The following is an 18915-nucleotide window of genomic DNA, read 5'->3' as shown; positions in this document are numbered from 1 at the left end:
ATAAAATTTAGCAAACCAAAGACTACAAACTTTGATGGTTTCGACTCTTTATTCTATATTACTTAGAACTGACTAAGGAGCTGCTCATTTCAAGTCAACGACTGATAACAGTATAACAATGACTTGATCCCCCCCCCCCTCCAACAATAATAAATAAATAAATGAATAAATATATAAAGAATCAGGAAGCCAAAGATTGCGAATCTCAGTTCTTAAACCACTCGTCCTGCTCGAGAGCGTGCGAATTGCAATTCTTCAGCAAACAGCTGATATGTTTTCCTTTTCTTTAATGAGCAAGCAAATTAAACTCTCTGCAAACAGCAGCAGCTGGCACGGCTCAGTGTGTGATCAATGAATGAATCTAAATGTGTGGGCAATCAATACTCAATACACACTTCACAAATATGACGGCCGACGACGCTCTTATTTTTTTCGTAGGCACGACAGAAACGAGATACTCCTCTCGGAAAATTCATGAAAGGGACGTGAAGCAGAGAGTGGGTGTAGCTGCTTGGCACTACCAGCCTGTATATCACGGTGTGATTGAATTTTCTAACAATTTCCTCCCCCCCCCCCAAACACAGAGACATGTGTGGGAACTTTTCGTCTGGCTCACAGTCTAGACTACCTCTTCCTGCTTGTCTCCCTGCGTATGATCTTAACGTGATGGGGCAATGTAAGAGGTGGGCGGGGATTCACATCAGGGATGAAAGAGAGGGAGAGCAAGAGCGAGAAAAGAGTTTCCACTAGTGTTGTGTCGGCAGCATGAGGCGAATTTGTTCTTCCAAGGGGGGTCAGTTTACAGTCCCAGATACAAGCTCTCACGTAGGGTGTCTGATCCCAAGGTCAAAGGGTGTCTTCTCTCTAGGAGTCATGGTCTAGACGCTGGCATAAACATCCACAGACCAGAGGCATACATGTACTGAGAGATATTGGGGCCTCTGAAGAGCATATACCCTGTTGCTGCTACTCTAAGCCTGTATTTCCCCCTCCTCATTAAATATTTGCAAGGCAGCCATCACACAACAAGCTTACAGTATGTCCGGTTGGTTTTGGGGGGGGGGGGGGTCCTGTTACCTCCCTAGTTGTGAACTTTGGTTTATGGTCAAAATCTGGACAATTATTGCCCTTCAAAATATTTTTGCATAACCAACGGGAGGGGCACTGTATGAAGACCAAAAAGAGTTACAATGACTTTGCACATTACTCTCATGGATAGTATATCATCAGAGATTGGAGTGTCATTTAAGATGGCAGAGGCTCGTACTTCAATGTTTTTCATCATGCCTGCCAACACAACTACATGTGCTAAATTTGACCAATCCTCAGTTTTTTACACTATTTAATGCACATAGAGCATTAAACAGATATTAATACTTTCACAAAATCACCATGTATACTACAGATCCATATGAATTGCTCAATCTAGAAATGTAAAAAAAAGAAAAAAAGTGTGGGAATTCAGTGTAGACAAGCCTACATGTATATACCTGTCACAACATTCACAGTCAGGAAAATTAGATCATCCCCCTCCCCCTCCCCCCCCCCCCTCCCCACATGTACTTCATTCAAGTACTTACGAGATTACAATGAAGAACAGTGAGCATACGAAGTGTACACTTAAGGCAAATGCTCTGAATGACATATAATCACAAGGGTCTGCCAAAGGAAAGTACCACATGCAAGAACTTACGCCAACCGTGTCCAAATTCACACAAAGAAGTTAGAAAGAGTTCACACTTATTAACCTGTACCTTCTCTGTAGATCCAATGTTGTCTTTACGATGGATATCAACCCTAGAGTTGGGTAGAAGGAACAGAAGAAAAAAAAAATCAATGTTAATGTATATTTTTGGGGAATCAAACCATGTTTCATACATGTCACAAACACAGCAAACAAATAATCCGGACAAGTTGATAAGGAGCTACATGTATCATACATACGACCAACTCTTTTAACTGATACAGTCTACAAACACTCAATATTTTCCCTGAACAAAACAAAACAAATAGAATGTTTGCAAAAGCTTACAAGTGACACACTTTGCCCTCATTGTAGCCATACACATGATAACATAAAATAACAATTATGCTATGCACACAGAACATGTTAAATTCACCCAATACAGTCAAATACATCATGCACAAAAGTTCTTCATACAACTTGACATCACTTTTCATACCAGCCGACATATATATGCGCAAGTTTGAGCGCACATGAGGCCCTCTGAAACACGATAATCACTTTGGGTGCTTACATTGTACATACAGCTGATGTAATAACAACCCAAGATGTTGGCATGTCTAAAGAATCACTAAACACTTAAAAAAGAAGAAAAAAAGCACTCTCCATCAGTTTATTTTCTATCCACTAAATCAAAAAGTAAGATGTCGTCAATCAACAACCTGTGAAAATAAACATGGCTGTGTAAAAGTGGAAGAGTCGAGGGTCTGTGGGGAGGTGATAGAGACGAAGGCACCTGGACTGACATTACTCACTAATCCATGCTCGTGAGTCACGCCAAAGCAGGCGGCACTAAACTGCATCTGTGAGTTGTGGCTGGATTTTGATCAATCATATTATCTGCTAACCTATGATTAGTAGTGGTGAAATGAAAATTCCTTCAGAACCGGAGGTTGAGTGGCACCTTGTGACCCCACATAAATGTACATTTCTGATCTTTCTAAATATCCCATGTTTCACAAGCAAACGCATAGATAATAAAGTTTTAAAATTTAGAAACCGATTAGCCTTCTTATGAAGGTCTCTTCCTTATACTTCTTTCCCATTCCATCTGCGCATCATGCACTTAAATAAACTTTCGATGCATTTTGAGTACATCATGAAGTATGATAGCCCCTGTGGTATAAGACCATTTTGTGGCTGCCCCCCAAGTACTGTTTTACACTGCTTGTGTAAAAACACTTTGCAAATACAAAGATATAATCAAAGCATCAAATAGTCATAAACATCACAATTTTGTAGTATAAAAAGAGAAAAAAACACCTGTCACCATTTGATTCAATTCTCACTGGAAAAAAACAAAATTCAAAAGTAGTACTTTTAATATTACTGTACATTTTTATTTGCTAAAGTACTTCAGTGAGATAAGAAATGGAACAATTATGACATACTCTGCAATGCTTATGACAGTATATCTGACTTTGAACTAGTGTACTACTGCTTTATATGCTTAAATTAGAGGGTGCAAGATTAAATTCCTCTTTACAGAGTAATACATGTATCAATATCACCATGTGACAAGACACTCCCACTATTCTTTTTAAAAGCACGCCTCTAGCAATCACCTTCATACACTGTACATTCACACAATACACAACTGAGTCATATGACGTAGAGGGTATGGCGGCAAGAATATCCTTACGTCAATGCTCATTTTTTTTTTCTCCTTTGGCGTGTAAACTTTCTCATCCATTGCCATGGCAACCCAGAACTAGAAGCCTCTTTGTGAGAGCTCCTTAATCTCTCTAAATATCAGCCTGCCATCATTTACATCTGTACACGCATCCAGGTAAAGATAATAATTCAAGACACAGGATGTGCACTTTCCTAGAAACTTTTCCTACATTGTACTACTACAAACTATTTACATACAAATTAGAAGTATGTCAGCGTCAAGTATATTAACATTTATAGGTTTGACACATGGACAGATCAAAAGTTTTTCCATTTTTCGCCTACGTACATTGCATAAGACACAACGCCTTCCAAATTATTCACGACTAAATTTACAATTTCTACATACGGCTGGTACCCGGGAAGTGCACAGCTTTCCTATATAAATAAATAGCAAATTGTGCTTCTCATACCTGTGTGCTTATAAAAGTATATTACTGCAATATATGCACAGTGAAAGACGAGCAATTGTCATGCTGCACTGAACTGTAATATTCAACATATCAAAATTTGTTGCAAATATTCATTTTAGTAACTTGACTTACTAAACAATTGCTAATTTGATAACTTCATCTACATATCTAAAAAAAAATAAGAAGAAGAACTGAGCAGGCAAAAATATGTTTCCTTTTACTTCTCTGCCCCACATAAGGCTGAGGAATGTTTGAAAGTGACCAGCACCAGGGCAGAAAAATAGCTCAGGGGCTGTTAACACTCCAGGTCCCATAGGATCTCACATCCCGCCGCGCTCTCTCTCTCTCTCTCTCTCTAAGAGCACACACCTGGCTATTTTACCATATGGTCATCTGTCTTCAGGCGGAGGTCATATGTGTATTGACTAGCCATACGACCTTTCACGTGGAATGTCAATGGCACTTAAGACCCCACAAAAGCACACACAAACACAGACATACTTACACACTCACACACACACACACACACACACACACACACACACACACACCACTACCACATGGAAAACTGTAGAGAGGAAGATGCTCAATCAAGAGTTATCACAGGACATGTGGGCAAACTATGATTATGCTCTTACACTGTACAACGGTGCTTCAATTTCTATAATTTCATTTTCAACTTTCACATAATCTACAACTCCCAAGCAAGCTAATATCTTCATAGTCAACCTTGACTTTAAAACATTAAAAAAAAGTAAAAGGGCATACATACAAAAACATACACACACAATAACATCATACTCTGGTTCACAGTAAACCCTCCTGCTTGATGTGCACAGTTCTTGAGACATCACTCTCCCTCCTCCACACCCCCCCCCCCCCCCACACACACACACACACACTTTAAAGGGAAGCAGTCCTGAGATTTTCACTGTACTGATAATTAAGAAGAGTAAAAAACATAACCTTTCACCAATTTATACGCGTGGACATCAAAAATTGTCTCCGTACGCAATTTTAAAAAAATAATTCCTGCAAGCGATCATGTAAGAGCCTGCCAAAAGGTGCAACATCATTGATGCCCTACTCTCAAGTTGACAGCCGTGCCTCAGAAAACCAATTGAAGTGTTCAAAATGATCATATCTGATTTTTTCATAAAATGTGACAATATGTGGTTTTATTATTTCAAACAAAATATTTCAAGCTTATTTATATATACAATAAATATAAAAATAAATAGTAAACATGTATTTATAAATAACTAGGGATGACGAGCAGAACACCGCTGGAAAGAGTTGTGCATCGATGACGTATGACTCTCCGCCAAGACTTGCAGAGTCACACTTTTTTAACCGAAATGTACAAGCTTATTTGGTGATTTGAAAGTTTGTTTTTGATGAAAGTAGTTCATTGGAGGTACCAACAACAACATATTTTTTTTAATTTCGTGAGGACTGCGTCCCTTTAACCCTTGTGTGGAAATTGATGGTGATCGGAGCAATGCCACACATGGTCCACAACACTTTCTTGCTCATCTTGTCAATTATCAACTGGTCTACATTATCACTAGAAGGTGATTGGTCATAATGCAATTATGCAACTAGAATGCAGCAATGATCAGTGTATTATTGCCTGCAGTGGCGTCACTGCAGGCAATACAATTCCAGAATTTGACTGGCTACAAATGGGGCTAGAATGAAATCATGTGTATCTACACATTGTATGTAGACCATGTGACATAATTAATATTTCCTGGTCTATTGTTGCTATAAAACACTTGACAATCCTTTGGGAGTTATATTTTCCTATCAAGTCAACATCAAGAAAATATAATCTCTTAAAGGAAAATACAACTCCTGCACGGATATCGAGCATTATATTATTCCTCTAAAGAGGCAAAAGAGGCAATACTTGTATAACATTCTCTCAGATGACACACCGCGAACATGTGAGAACACATACACCAAGCCTTTACTACACCAACAAATACACTGGTAGTTGATCACCGCAGTCCCGACCAGGCGCTAGCAAGAATACATTCTCTCTCAATACACCCACATCATCAGTTCTGTCATTCACTGTGGCATCTATTGTAGGGACCATGCATCGTTAAAGAGCAGAAAACGGACATGGAGAGGAAACTCACTTGCATCCTGTTTCCTTCGTGATTGACCTGATGATGTTGCCGCCTTTGCCAATGATGGCACCAACAAACTCGCTCCTCACCAGCATTCTGAGAAAAAAAGAGGGGATAAGTTTATAGGCATGCCTTTTGTTATTAGCACTGCATGTGCCCTATAATATGTTTACGCACTCGTGTAGATTACTTGCAGAGCATGATTCAACCTCACAAGAATGTCAGCAATGAAACAAACATTTGACAAAAGAGTGAAAGGGTAGGATGTGATACTTCTTTCTGAAACCAGTAACAAACACATTCCGAGAGTTTGTGGACTGTCGTTGCATCTGGGAAATGAGACTGGGGCTGACACTGTCGGGCGACATAACATGTCAGGAAAAAAATTCACATCATTCTAATTCCAGGATTCAATAATTGTGTGGATTCCACTTGCTAAATAATTTTTTTTCGCTTGATCCCCCAACTTTAAACTTGCTGCCAACAGAAAGTAAGTCCCCACCTTGCAAGCATTTATTATCCCCGATTCCATGACATTTGCTCCTGCGACAATTACTCGCATGAAATATCTCGGCCCCGTTTTATCAAAAGATATAATCAATTGTACATTCCCTTACCACACAGGCTGCCTTAGACTTATGATAGAAATCAACTATATAATCAATCATAACTCTTCATAAAACAGGGTTTTCGCATGGTAAGGCACACATAGTAGATGCTACCTACAAACTTAACCCCAACCCTAATCCTCATCCTCACATCAAACTAAACCTAAAACACTATCACAACCCTAACCATAAGTCCTTTGAGAAAATAAGGCAGGAGCAATTGTCGCAGGAGCAAATGCGTCACCAACCAGCCCCTTTCTTCTCCCTCCCCCTCCCTAAGCATCATGTTATACAGTTCAGGATACATGTAGAGCAGTCACTGCTTATAATACCACAAGCACAGAATCATTTATACTGCAGGGAAAAAAGAAATAAGCTACATTAACATGTATGTACAGGGCTCCACACTAACTTTTATTTTTGGTGGCCAAAAGGTAAACATCCGTCCTTTTTTGGTGGCCCGATCAGGCCACCAAAGTCTTCATTTCTGAAATTTTGGTGGCCCGATGTGCGTTTTTGATGGCCCCGGGCCACCGGGCCACCGTTAGTGTCGAGCCCTGATGTACTTTTATATTACACAGAAAACATATAATGATGAAGCTCGCCTACTGCAAGGCTTCCAACATTCAAATCAAAACCACAGAGCAATCAGGGAGCTTTTGTGGTGTGTGCTACATGTTATTAGGAGACCAATTCCTTCATCAGAGAGGCTGTATGAATTCTTTTGTCCAGACATAAAGAAAGAGTTCAGTTTTCATGCAGCCTCCTACAGAATTCTTGGAGACCTGGCAAGAGTGTTTAACACAGCATTTATCCTTGGTTGTTCGGTATTCCCTCACTTACATTGTACATGCCACATATTACTCGAGTTTAACTTATATCGGAACTTAAAGACAATTTCGTGAGTGGTTAAATTTGCGATCATGAAGTACAGTATTATCATGCACAATGTCCATGCGACGTGTACAGTGTACTGCGTACCATTACATGTACACATGCATGCTGCATTCACGTCAGAATAAGAGTTAATATTTTCACAAGTTCTTAAGGTATTGTTTACCATTGGGAGCAGTGATTCAAAAATGTTCGAGTTATCACATTTGATGCAAATGTGTAGGTCAGTTGTATCACAAAACATCTTCCCATATAAAAATTTTGCAATAGCGCCTAAAATATAAGGAGACAGGGTGGTCCACGAGGGGTTTTAGCATGTCGCTGCAACATGCTAAAATTCTTGTGCAACATCCTAAAAAGCCAGCAACATGCTATGCAACATCCTCAAGAATTTGCAACAAGCTCAAAGTAAAAGTATTCAAAAATGTGCAAAACATGTGCATAACATAAGAAACATCAAACTACCAGGTACTTTAGATATTTGTGTGCAAAACATGAGAGAGAACATTGAATGTAAGCAGCACAAAGAGAGACAAGCAGCAAAATATTGCGCACTACGTACTCATCGTGTGCGCTCCGCGCATATTCAATTTCTACAATATTCTCAGATTCTGAGCTTGCAACATGCTAAAATTTCAAGTTGTGGACCATCCTGAGGAGATATCGCTACTTTTCTCACTAAACCATAACTGTAGACACTTTAGTCTCGAAATTTTTTTACCATAACCATTGTTCACATTTTGCAAGTATAACAATATTTAACATGGATTATAACGATCAAAATTTTTACATTGGTTGTTTTTATTCCTAACTCACATTATAGAATTATTTTGAAGTGCTCAAGCTGGATTTTTGTTTTATCTGCAAATGGTAAACGATGCCTTTAATTTTGTGGATAGCACCCAGCTCGGGCAATTCACAAAAATAAAACCCAGCGTAATATATGACGTATACAATGTTGTTTTCATTGTAGCTGTATGTGTTTGTACCTTGGGCACTATGTAGTTTCAGTTTATGTGTACAACACTCTGCAAACAGTAACACCATCGTCAACACCACCACAACCACCATCACCACCACTAGAACACCTGGCTCACCTGACAGGGAAGTTGGAGGTGTCTGGTACATGCTGCTGATGGTTGTACATGCCCCCTGGGCCACCCTGGTTCTGCCTGAAGCGGTTCGTGCGGCTACCGCCATTCTTGAACTTTACCTGCACAACACCAGAAATTACACAGTGAGAAAAAAAAAGTAAGCGGGGAAATGAGTGGGGAAGTAGATGAAGAATACAAATGATGAGGTAGCATGAGAATAGCACTTACGAAAGCACTGATGCAAAGAGGGGAGTTTAATAAAGAAAACGGGGGAGGGGATTGGATATGGGAATACAAAGGGATAAGAGTTACTATAGAAATTGTGGGGAAAGTGTGAGGTGACAGCAGTAAATTGACACTGAAGAGGGCCAAATCTCAGGATCTTTTGGGGAATGGTAGAACATCGGCTAGAGGAGGATAATCAAGATACTGAACACAAAGGAGGGCACACCATTTATCCAGCAGCAACATATTATGCCCATGATGGAAACCCTATTGGCTCCTCTTACAGGATGGCTGGTGTTATGGAGCAACGCACTTCATGGGAATTCCCACTGTCGTGAAACCCCCCCCCCCCCCCCCCCCCCAAAAAAAAAAAAATAGGCAATAAGCCAACATCAAGATATAGAACTCCTGTATGCAAAACCTACTCTCTAAAATGCCATCTGCATGTTAAGCTGCTTCAGGCTGCACTGCAACACTATAATCTGTCTAGATATACTCATTCAGCAACATCTACTGGCTTTTTCATGTGGGTACTGCAAAGGTTCAGAGAACGTACTCGGTCCCCAGCAACAGTTGGATAGGCAGTCCTGAGACACTACCTCAAGAATTGAAGAAAAAAAAGTTTCATAAGAAATACATTTCTTTCAAACCCATCATTAAATAACAATCTTTAAGTACAAGAGTTTACATTTTCAATGCTAGGCCGATGAGGTATTTAATGTATGTAGTTGATTTTGAAGAAACAAGAAAATCAGTCCCATTATGAATGGAGTTGTATCAATAATGTACCGTACATGGAAGCCCCAAGCACTACAGGCTACAGGACCTATCTATTTGAGTACCGTATCATTTTCTGGCTCTATCCTCTCAGGAAAGTGAAAATAAACAAACAAAACAACAACTTGAAACACCCTGTAGCCCGCCCTGCAGCACTCTGAGTGATGTAGGATGTAACCATTCACAGAGTCCCACGTCACAAGCAGGATTTCCTACGTGCCCATATCCTGTGGATCTCGTTCATACAGCACACGCTGCCGTACACCACTGCAGGAGCGGCGGTGACTCACGGTGAACTCATACTGTGCCGCAACAGACGCTCGATAGATAAGACGGACAGAATTCAGCCCTCTTTGGCTGCTTGCTGTCATACAGACTACAGGGTTATGCACCCCATGACTTGCCCTGCATACACCAACTTCTACTTCACTCTCTATATTGTGAGGAATACGGCAGTTGCGGCAAGGACATCGACCAAAACGAAATATTCACTTTGGATGAAAAATCACCATAATGGGGCAACAGGTCAATAAATTATAAGCAGAATTAGACAGATAATCATAAGGCTATAAAACTTTAGCTTCATCTATCCAACAAACTACTATAAAGCCAGCATTATATATAAGTCAAGCAATGCTCCTACATTTGTATGCTTCTTTTGTTTTTAAGCACAAAATAAAGAAAAACAAAGATTGAAGGCACTGGTTTCTTCAAACTTTGAAAATGTTGCAGAAGACAGCACCCGTATATTTATCCACAGTCATAAACATTCATAAAAACGAGAGAAAAAACGTGGAAACAGAAAACACTCTTTAGTCTAAATTCACACACAAAACATACGAAGAGACTGAAACCATATCAAAATCATGTGGCAGCAACAAGCTTTCCAGTTGCCACTAGGACACCTAAACATTGACTACAAGTTGTAGGTTACATTCAAATGGTCGCAACATTGTTTGAATTTGCTTGACTTTGCACCATGCTGTTGTTTGCTTCTCCATAAGTGAAAGAGTTTATACACTTGAGTACACAAAAATTAATTGACTGAAAGAATGGAAGTTTTTTAAGGTAGGAAATTCAATGAACAGTGTAACTACCACAAGTGTAAATGAAAAGCAGGAGAACTTGCTTGCATACTGTACTGTGGCTGCAGATCTCTTTGCTGTGCTTTGCCAACTTTTTGACTCTTAATGATGCTTCTAGTGAGTTCTAATCTGGTAGAGGTGGATGCTAACCCACCAAAACCAGTGTGGAGTATGAAACCTTTCAACACCACAAGCCATGCTGACTTGGCTTTATGACAACACCTCCAGTCACACTCACATGACGTCAAACATGGCAAACACGATGATGCCCATGTCCAACTAACTGTGGCTCACCCAAACTGGATATGAAAGAAGTAGCATTGTTTTTCCTCTCTCTTTTTTTTTTTTTTTTAAATCTTTGATTACCCAATCAGGAAGTGACATAGTTTCCCATCTGTGACACCACTAAACATAGCCTAGGAAACAAGTTGTGTTGAATCAACTACGATGAATAAATCCTCCCTTGACGATTACAAGAAAATACTCTTCCAATCATCACGGAAAAGGGCACACTTCTCATTTGACTCTGATGTATTGAAATGAGCTAAAGTTTTAAAGTGTGACCCTATCCCCCCCCCCCCCAAAAAAAAAAACAAACAAACAACAACACACACACACACACACACACACACACATGAATGAATGAATGAACGTGAAGACTTAAAATTATCTTCAGATTTTCTTCATAAAGCATCGAATCCAATCACACATGAGAGAAATTGCCAGTACTACAGTGTACATGAATATAAAAATAACATGACAACTCTGCATGTGGACACTGAGTAACAATCACAATAATAGCTCATATTAATGTTTGGCTCATGCGAGCCAAAAGGCTGGCTTACCATTACATTCAAATCACCTGCCTGGGTATGGATATATTTTTCAATCTTTTTAAAGACCTAATAATAAGCTGCTTCATCCATCTGCACATATTCTGGATAAATTTCAATACTTGGAATCAGGTTTGCATGCATTACTTGTTACCATGTCAGGCAGGCCTTGGGGCAAGCTTTGTGGCTGCCGGTGACAACCCTTGTTTTCAAAGTGTGCATACAATTTTCATATGGTAACAAACTAATCTATTGGTAAGCAGTGTGTAACTAAACCAAATCATGAAGGTCTTGACAAGAGCATGATTCATTTCAACTCTCGAAGTTTCAAAGTGTGCATTAAAAATTTCATAAGGTAACAAACTGATCTATTGGTAGGCAGTGTGTAACTAAACCAAATCATGAAGGTCTTGACAAGAACATGATTCATTTCAACTCTCAAACAGCAACAAAAAAGTAGCAATACCGCAATCTGACTTCTGACTTCATTCGAAACGGATTGTATACATGCAGTATTCACAGAGAACTGGTGCCTGCCCGAGTTCACTTACCCTCAATTTGGACTCCTGGTACTCATATCCATTGAGCTGCCTGATGGCCTGCTCAGCTTGCTCTGGCTGCTCATAAGTTACCACCACGGCGTAGTGACCATTGGGGTTCTTGGAGGGCACTGCATATGTTGGGGGAAGAAGAAGACAGCACAGCACAGTGTGCGGCATGCATAATTTTAATCACTGCCAATTAAATGACATTACTGGCATGGTGATCTTTAAGCTCCTGAAGGCTACTTGCTGACTTTATGGCATCACATACTACAGTGTACATTGTATATTACATTCTGTCTTAAGGTACATGTTGTGTGTGGTAACTCATTCTCCTTTTTTCTCATCTCTTTATATCTATCAAAATGCAAATTTGATATGACAGTAAGAACCTGAAAAGGAGCATTCATATCATTTGATATGAAATTTTTCATGAGCCTAGAAATTCTATCCAATACACACAGAATTTATAGCTAAGATTATTTAATGAGCAATCAGCCACTGAATCATACATGAGATAGTGAAACAGCAGTTTCCCATCATTTCAAACAAGAACTACGGAGAATGACCAAGATTTTAAACAGTTCACTAGGTGCTTTTGTACTGAAATATTTATATTCCCTTGAAAAAGGTAACAGATTTTGTATACTAAAAGTTATGAAGGTAAGAATACATTATGTCGTGTGGTTGGCACTTGCAGCATCATGGAAATTGTGTTAGAACTTTCAAAGCAATGTTGCTGTTAAAGGTGAATCCCTGCAATATCCTGATGAATATTCATCAACCCCTGCTGTGTTCACTGATACAGGTCATTCACTGATGTGTCATCACATACCCCCCCCCCCTTATACACACATGCATGCACGCACACACACACACACACACACACACACACACACACACACACACACTAAATGGGATTCACCTTGTTAAGGCTGGTGCTAGCAGAGTTAACAGGGCATCCCTATATTGCTTCATTACTCGCACATGTCCTCAAGATAAGACGCATGTGATTCATGTCTTTGTTTGCTGAGGGCCATTAATGAATGATCTTTCTCTCCCCTTCCCAGCAACCACCACCCCATCCTTCTCTTTCTTTCTTCTTTTTCTTTCTTCTTTGGGTCTTCCCTTTCCATCCCCCCCCCCCCCCCCTCTTGAATCCCCTTCTGGGGCAGGGCAAGGAGGCCATTGAACTTGCCCACCCTGTATGAACTACAAATGGCCGCAGGTTATCTCATAATTGAGAGACAGGGCAGTCTCATAGCTCTTCGGGTGTGCGGGAGAGAGAGCTGGGCGAAAAAGATGAACTGATATGACAAAGAGGGGAAACATTATTTCATGAACAGGCTGCCTCATTAGGAGCATTTCCCCTAATGTCCATTTACGAGCCAGACGAGAGGCAGCGATCTTTACTGAGGCCACTTTTTTACTCCCTCTAAATTAATGTTGAATGCGATTGTACTAATATCCTGGCCTATCAATCATTGTTGGTTTCAACAATGCAGTCTAAACTAGAACCTTGTGAACATTGCAAAGGTGATTGTCTCGGAGGCAATGTAAAAATAGTCGATGAACTCAGGCCCACTACCTCTCCTCTCTCTGTTTTTTGTGTTGTTTTTGTTTTTGTTTTTTTTTTCTCTCTCTTTTTTTTTTTTTTTGCTCTGCATATGTGCTGGTTATTGATTGGCATGCCCTTTTTACATGATGGTGCCATTACACTCATAAAACATTACGGTCCAACATAAAGTACAAGCTGCTGGCGATGTGTTTAAGACTTTGGACAAAATCTGATAGCTGGCTCTCCTAATATAAAGCACATAACCACTTCCTAACAAAAACCTACATTCATGCTTCCTCTTCTTTCAAAAATTTTAGGACACAAAAGTAGGTGAAGACCTCGCTCACAAGGACATACAAGCTGAACTACTGACTGCCCATCTGCAATTTGTATGCCTACCTGCTATCTCCTTGTGTGCTTTGGGTGCCCATTGACACAGAAAATCCCATTTAGTAGCATTATACACACTGTCCAAAGTCCCTGGTGTAAAAAGGGCTGAGCAACTTTCATAGTTGCTTCAGAAAGTTCAAATTGATAGTCAAGCCCCGCCCCCCCCCCCCCCCCGAAAAAAAAAAAAAATGGGCATGCACAGTAGAATGCACTTGTTTCAGTGATGAAGTTAATACTCCATAAGCTTTGTATATTAAGAGAGGCATTAAACAAGGTTTTAAACCGTCTAGTGAAAGATTTATTACTTCGTGAATGTATTATTACACTAGAATTACATATGTAACATCGAACCTGATAGCAAAGGGAGGCGGCAACAACACAGGTGTTTCCACACATATTAATTATTGTTTAACTACAATGTAAATCTAAATCCCATCATAACCATCTACAAGTTCTTTCTTATGTAGGTACAATACAAGGTTACAGGGAGACTTGACCGCATCAGAGCCTCTCTCCTCTCTCAGGCACAACGGAGTTCACTTGGAGTTCGGAATAGACAAACCATATGTTTCAATTTCAAACACGAGCACCAGTTTCGGTGCTGGAAGAGCAGTGTTCATAGCTCATCCCACAATGCAACAAAGCTCCAGAGTGACGGGTGACATGGTAAACGCATTTGTTGCAATAGCACAGGGCACAATAAGGCTACCCAAAGACGCCTGCTCGCTTTCACTATTCGAAACTGGGCAGACTTTGCCAAGATGAAAGAACACACTACTGTTGCCATGGTGATGGTGACATCATCACAATCATCATACAATCTCTAAAAGCCTCCACCCAAGCTTTCTGCAGGTTCAGATGGAATTCAGAACATTTTTGTTTGGTGAGATGTCTACAAAGTGAGCAATGGAAAGCATGCTATGGGGCTATTCTGCTCACATCTGAATTCCAACCACATTGGTAGTAGGGATAACTCTATGATGCTTTGATTTCCGTAACTTTTATGCAAACTAAATAATAGTACCCTGAAGGACAAGAATACTCAGTCATCTCTGGGATCAAAGCATTAATTTTCCAAGCAGATCAAAAACTCAGAAAATGTACCTAAAATATTTCTTTAGTGCTTGAATTCACACTAAAACCACATTTTCTTTGATAAGAACGATATTTGCTATCATCTAAAAGTTATTTTTTTGATGTAAGAACAAACTTTCTAGCAAGCTTCTCTCGCAGCATGGGATGTACACAGCACTGATATATTGCATCTAGGTCAAATGGAAGAGATGGTGATTTTCAATGACAAAATTCAAACATAAACAATCAGTGTACATCCCTGTCAAATTAACTAGTTTAAATTTGCTTTGCATACTGGTCAAAAGCCTTCACACAGTCACTTACAGTAACTCCTTGAATAGCATTACAATGCCAGGGCCCTGTTTTATGAATAGTTAGAATTGATTATATAGTTGATTTCAACTGTAAGTCTATGGCAGCCTGTGTGGTAAGGAAATTTAAAATTGATTTTTTTTTTCTTTTTTCTTTTGATAACATGGGGCCCAGACAGAGTACAGTATATTGTAGCTGTTTTTGTTTGCTGGTTTGTTTTGTTTTTTGAACAGTGGCACCAGAGGTAAAATATTCTGGGCCTCCCAACTCTACAGCTCCTGACAGCATTATGATTCAGGAATGAAAGGCCCACTATACTTAATAAGAGAATACCCTTGATATTTCAACTTATACCCAAAATCTGGAATACAGCTGGAGCACAAAAAAACACCAAAAAATAAGTCTTTATATCAGAAATTCACTGTCACGTATTCAGAACCCATGCCCCATAAACACTCAAATTTTGCAAGCAAGCCATTACAGTCAACTGAAGTTTCACATCCACACTAATGGTAACCATTGCCATATTTTTAATGCATGTTCTCCATGGAACACATTGGAGTCCAAATACACCTATCCCTTTCTGATGAAAAGAAAATCAATCCGTAACAAAATCTGTGAACCTCTTTCTTCTTTTTTTTAAAGCAATCTTTATCACCTGTATAAACAGAACAGAAAACACAACTGTACAATTATACATTGCCATTCCATGCAATTAGCAACGACTGCCTAGATCATGCACAGGTTTCTTTGAAATACTTACATGGCTCGCATTCTGTTACAGTGCCAAAGGTGTTTGCCAGCTTCTCGATTTCCTTATGCTCCACTTTGGTTGGAACATTCATGATGATGATCTTCAGCCGGTTGCTGCAAAGCGACAAGAGACGGCATCATGTTATATACGACAACAAAAACATACCAAGTTACATATTTGAAGAAAAGCATGATAAAATTACTGTCAACCATAAAGTAAGAGTTAGAAGCACGAAGATGTAACAAGAAAGGGAGAAATATAGACAGACAGACAGAAAGGCAGAAGCAGAAGGAGCAGAAGAGAGAAGGAAAAAAGAAATGCTGCTCAAGAATATAGAGAACACATATATGAAGAAAAACAGCAAATGATAGAAAATGAACAAAAACAAGAAAAGGAAAATCAAAAGCAACACTCAAATCACAAACAGTTTGTTTTTACCTGTACGGTAAATCCACTGTGCATTATACTGACCTTAGGAGCCACTTAGGACAAGATTGATTTTACAAATACATCGCATCAATGATACATGTAGTAAAAAGACACAGATTTTTCCAGGGAAGACTCAACTTTTCTGCTTCGTCATACAAAATGTGAAATTCATCACAACACTTAATACAGCATGGCTCCTCCTCCTTCTTTGTTATAATCTACTTTCAACCTAGTGCATCTTGTCATACAGTAGTAAGCGATGGCTAGCAATGAAGCGTCTTTTCAGACATTCTAATATTTCACTAGGAACTCTGACCCCTGACCTTGGAACTGTAATATTCAACTCTGCTATTCAATGGTTTTCTTTTCATCAAGTGTTGTTTACCAATTCTGTGTGACTCTCAATTTTATTGAGTTGCGTAATTAGGAATGCAAATAAAAGTATGTAATCTTGACCTTTTGGCATCATAGCCTAGACAAATTTTACAAATGAAATAGAAGACAGCTTCTAATAATGAGAACTCCAACAAGACATCTCCTTTCTCACCATCTTCACCAAATATCAGTCTTTCATACTGTATAAACTGTGCAATGAACAAGTGGCAAATGTTCTGCCAAATTACAAAGGTGGACATGAATTCTACTTACAATTTGTATGCTCAGTTTTATGGGGCCATTCTTCCAAGCAATTGTCTTTGTTATTAGCTACAAGTGTACAGCGTACCTCTATGCACATTATTAGTATTGATGAAATCTCGAGATGGCATCCCTAGAGAGCTAAAACCCATTACAGCTTTTACAGTAAATATCATATTAAAGGTCCAATTTACCTTTGAGAACAGTGATTTTTAAAAAAATTCAAGATATGACATTTAATGCATATATATGTGTAGGTCTGGTGTACCAAAAAAAATCCTATCATATAAAATTTTAGCGATAAAGCCTAAGATATAAGGACATATCTGTATTTTTCTCAATAAACCGTAACTGTAGACGGTTTTATCAGGAAACATTTTTATTATAACTATTGTCCACATTTTGTATATTTAACAATATTTAACATCAATTTTACCGATTCAAATTGGTTGTTAACTCACATTTTAGAACTATTTTAAAGTTATAATGCTGGGTTTTTTGTTTCATCTGCAAATGGTAAATTATGCCTTTAAGAAACTTTCTCCTGTGGTACCATTCTAATACTAAAATAACCCTGTTGGTAATATGAAATGGATAACTTGCCGAATTACCAGACTAAAAAGCCTGTTCGCCCTTCTCAAAATCAATGCATGAACTGCATTATTCGACTACAAGGTGCAATAAAGGAAAATAACATTCATTGGTTGAAAATCACTGCTTGCTTTGTTTTCTTGTTGGTCTAATTTTCTATCTCAAAATTATATGGTTCCTTTATTCCTAACAGTGAGCTGAAAGACAAGTGTATGCAGTAAAACAACAATGCACAAGGGTAGTAAACTATACAGAAGTATATGACAGAAATATGAAGAAAAAAAAAAACCCGCACAAAGCCAGAATGATGCAAAGCAGGTAGCTATATGACATAGAAAGATAGGCAAAAGGCACGAGGAAAACATGGGGACTGGTGCACAGTCCAACGCAGATGGATGTTGGCATCCACTCACTACCTGAGTTTTTGATGAAAATTTGAATACCACAGCACAGTAGCAGCATCAGAGCTGCTCCACACTCAGTGGCAATGCTTACAAATGAGGAACCACATTCCACACCATGTCCTGAATGAATGCATTCATTGAACACAGGCAAACAATTTTTCGGTTTGCACAAAAGACTACAGCAGCAATCATAAAAAGCAACAACCTGTTGCTATTTCACATTCTTTCATTTTCACGTTTACAAAATTGATGATGCCAGTAGTTATAAACATATTGGAATGGTTCCCTGTCTTTATATAAGAATGTGCCCAGTGATTATACCCCTAGAATGGTGAAACATCTGTACAATCCCCATATACTGTACATGTGCAACACTTTGTTTGTATTTCAGAGTTGGCCCATTTTAACCAAGGAGCTAAGTAGCTCCTTGATTTTAACTATGGAAATTCTGTGTGAATCGAATACAAAGACACAACAGTCCACTTGTTTGACCAGAAGCAAACACATCAATGAATTTGAAGCATTGACTGTTTGGATCATGTTGTAGCAAAGTCAGATGATTTGTAATTCATAATACTGATTGAAAAAAAGAATGATAAGTCCCACTACAAGAAAACTTCCTCATTGTTCTTTATACAATTATATTTTTAATAGACATCTTCGTAAAAGCACAAGCTGTTCATGATGTATGCTGACAATGTGCAATTTGTATGCAGAAAAAATAAAGAACACCTGCAAAC

At 39.0% G+C, this 18915-nt stretch overlaps 1 protein-coding gene across 4 annotated transcripts in view; it reads right to left on the bottom strand.

Annotated features, from left to right (window-relative positions):
• The window catches only part of LOC139720218 (insulin-like growth factor 2 mRNA-binding protein 1), a 42833-nt gene that overhangs the window by 9390 nt on the left and 14528 nt on the right, over positions 1-18915 (bottom strand). For 3 of the 4 annotated variants that reach the window (XM_071631581.1, XM_071631584.1, XM_071631583.1), the window contains 5 exons: positions 16125-16228; positions 12037-12155; positions 8569-8684; positions 5979-6065; positions 1749-1797 (listed from right to left, as the gene is read on the bottom strand). In XM_071631581.1, the coding sequence (XP_071487682.1) occupies positions 1749-1797; positions 5979-6065; positions 8569-8684; positions 12037-12155; positions 16125-16228 (475 nt within the window). The remainder of the gene's footprint in view (positions 1-1748; positions 1798-5978; positions 6066-8568; positions 8685-12036; positions 12156-16124; positions 16229-18915) is intronic. The other variant, XM_071631582.1, reaches the window with a different exon arrangement.

The sequence above is a fragment of the Diadema antillarum genome, unplaced genomic scaffold, assembly GCF_040938485.1.
Source record: "Diadema antillarum isolate AM-2024a unplaced genomic scaffold, OU_Dant_1.0 scf00000123, whole genome shotgun sequence".
In the NCBI taxonomy this organism is placed as follows: Eukaryota; Metazoa; Echinodermata; class Echinoidea; order Diadematoida; family Diadematidae; genus Diadema; species Diadema antillarum.
Note: the sequence above shows the minus strand (reverse complement) of the source record. Positions and strands in the feature narration are given on the sequence as shown.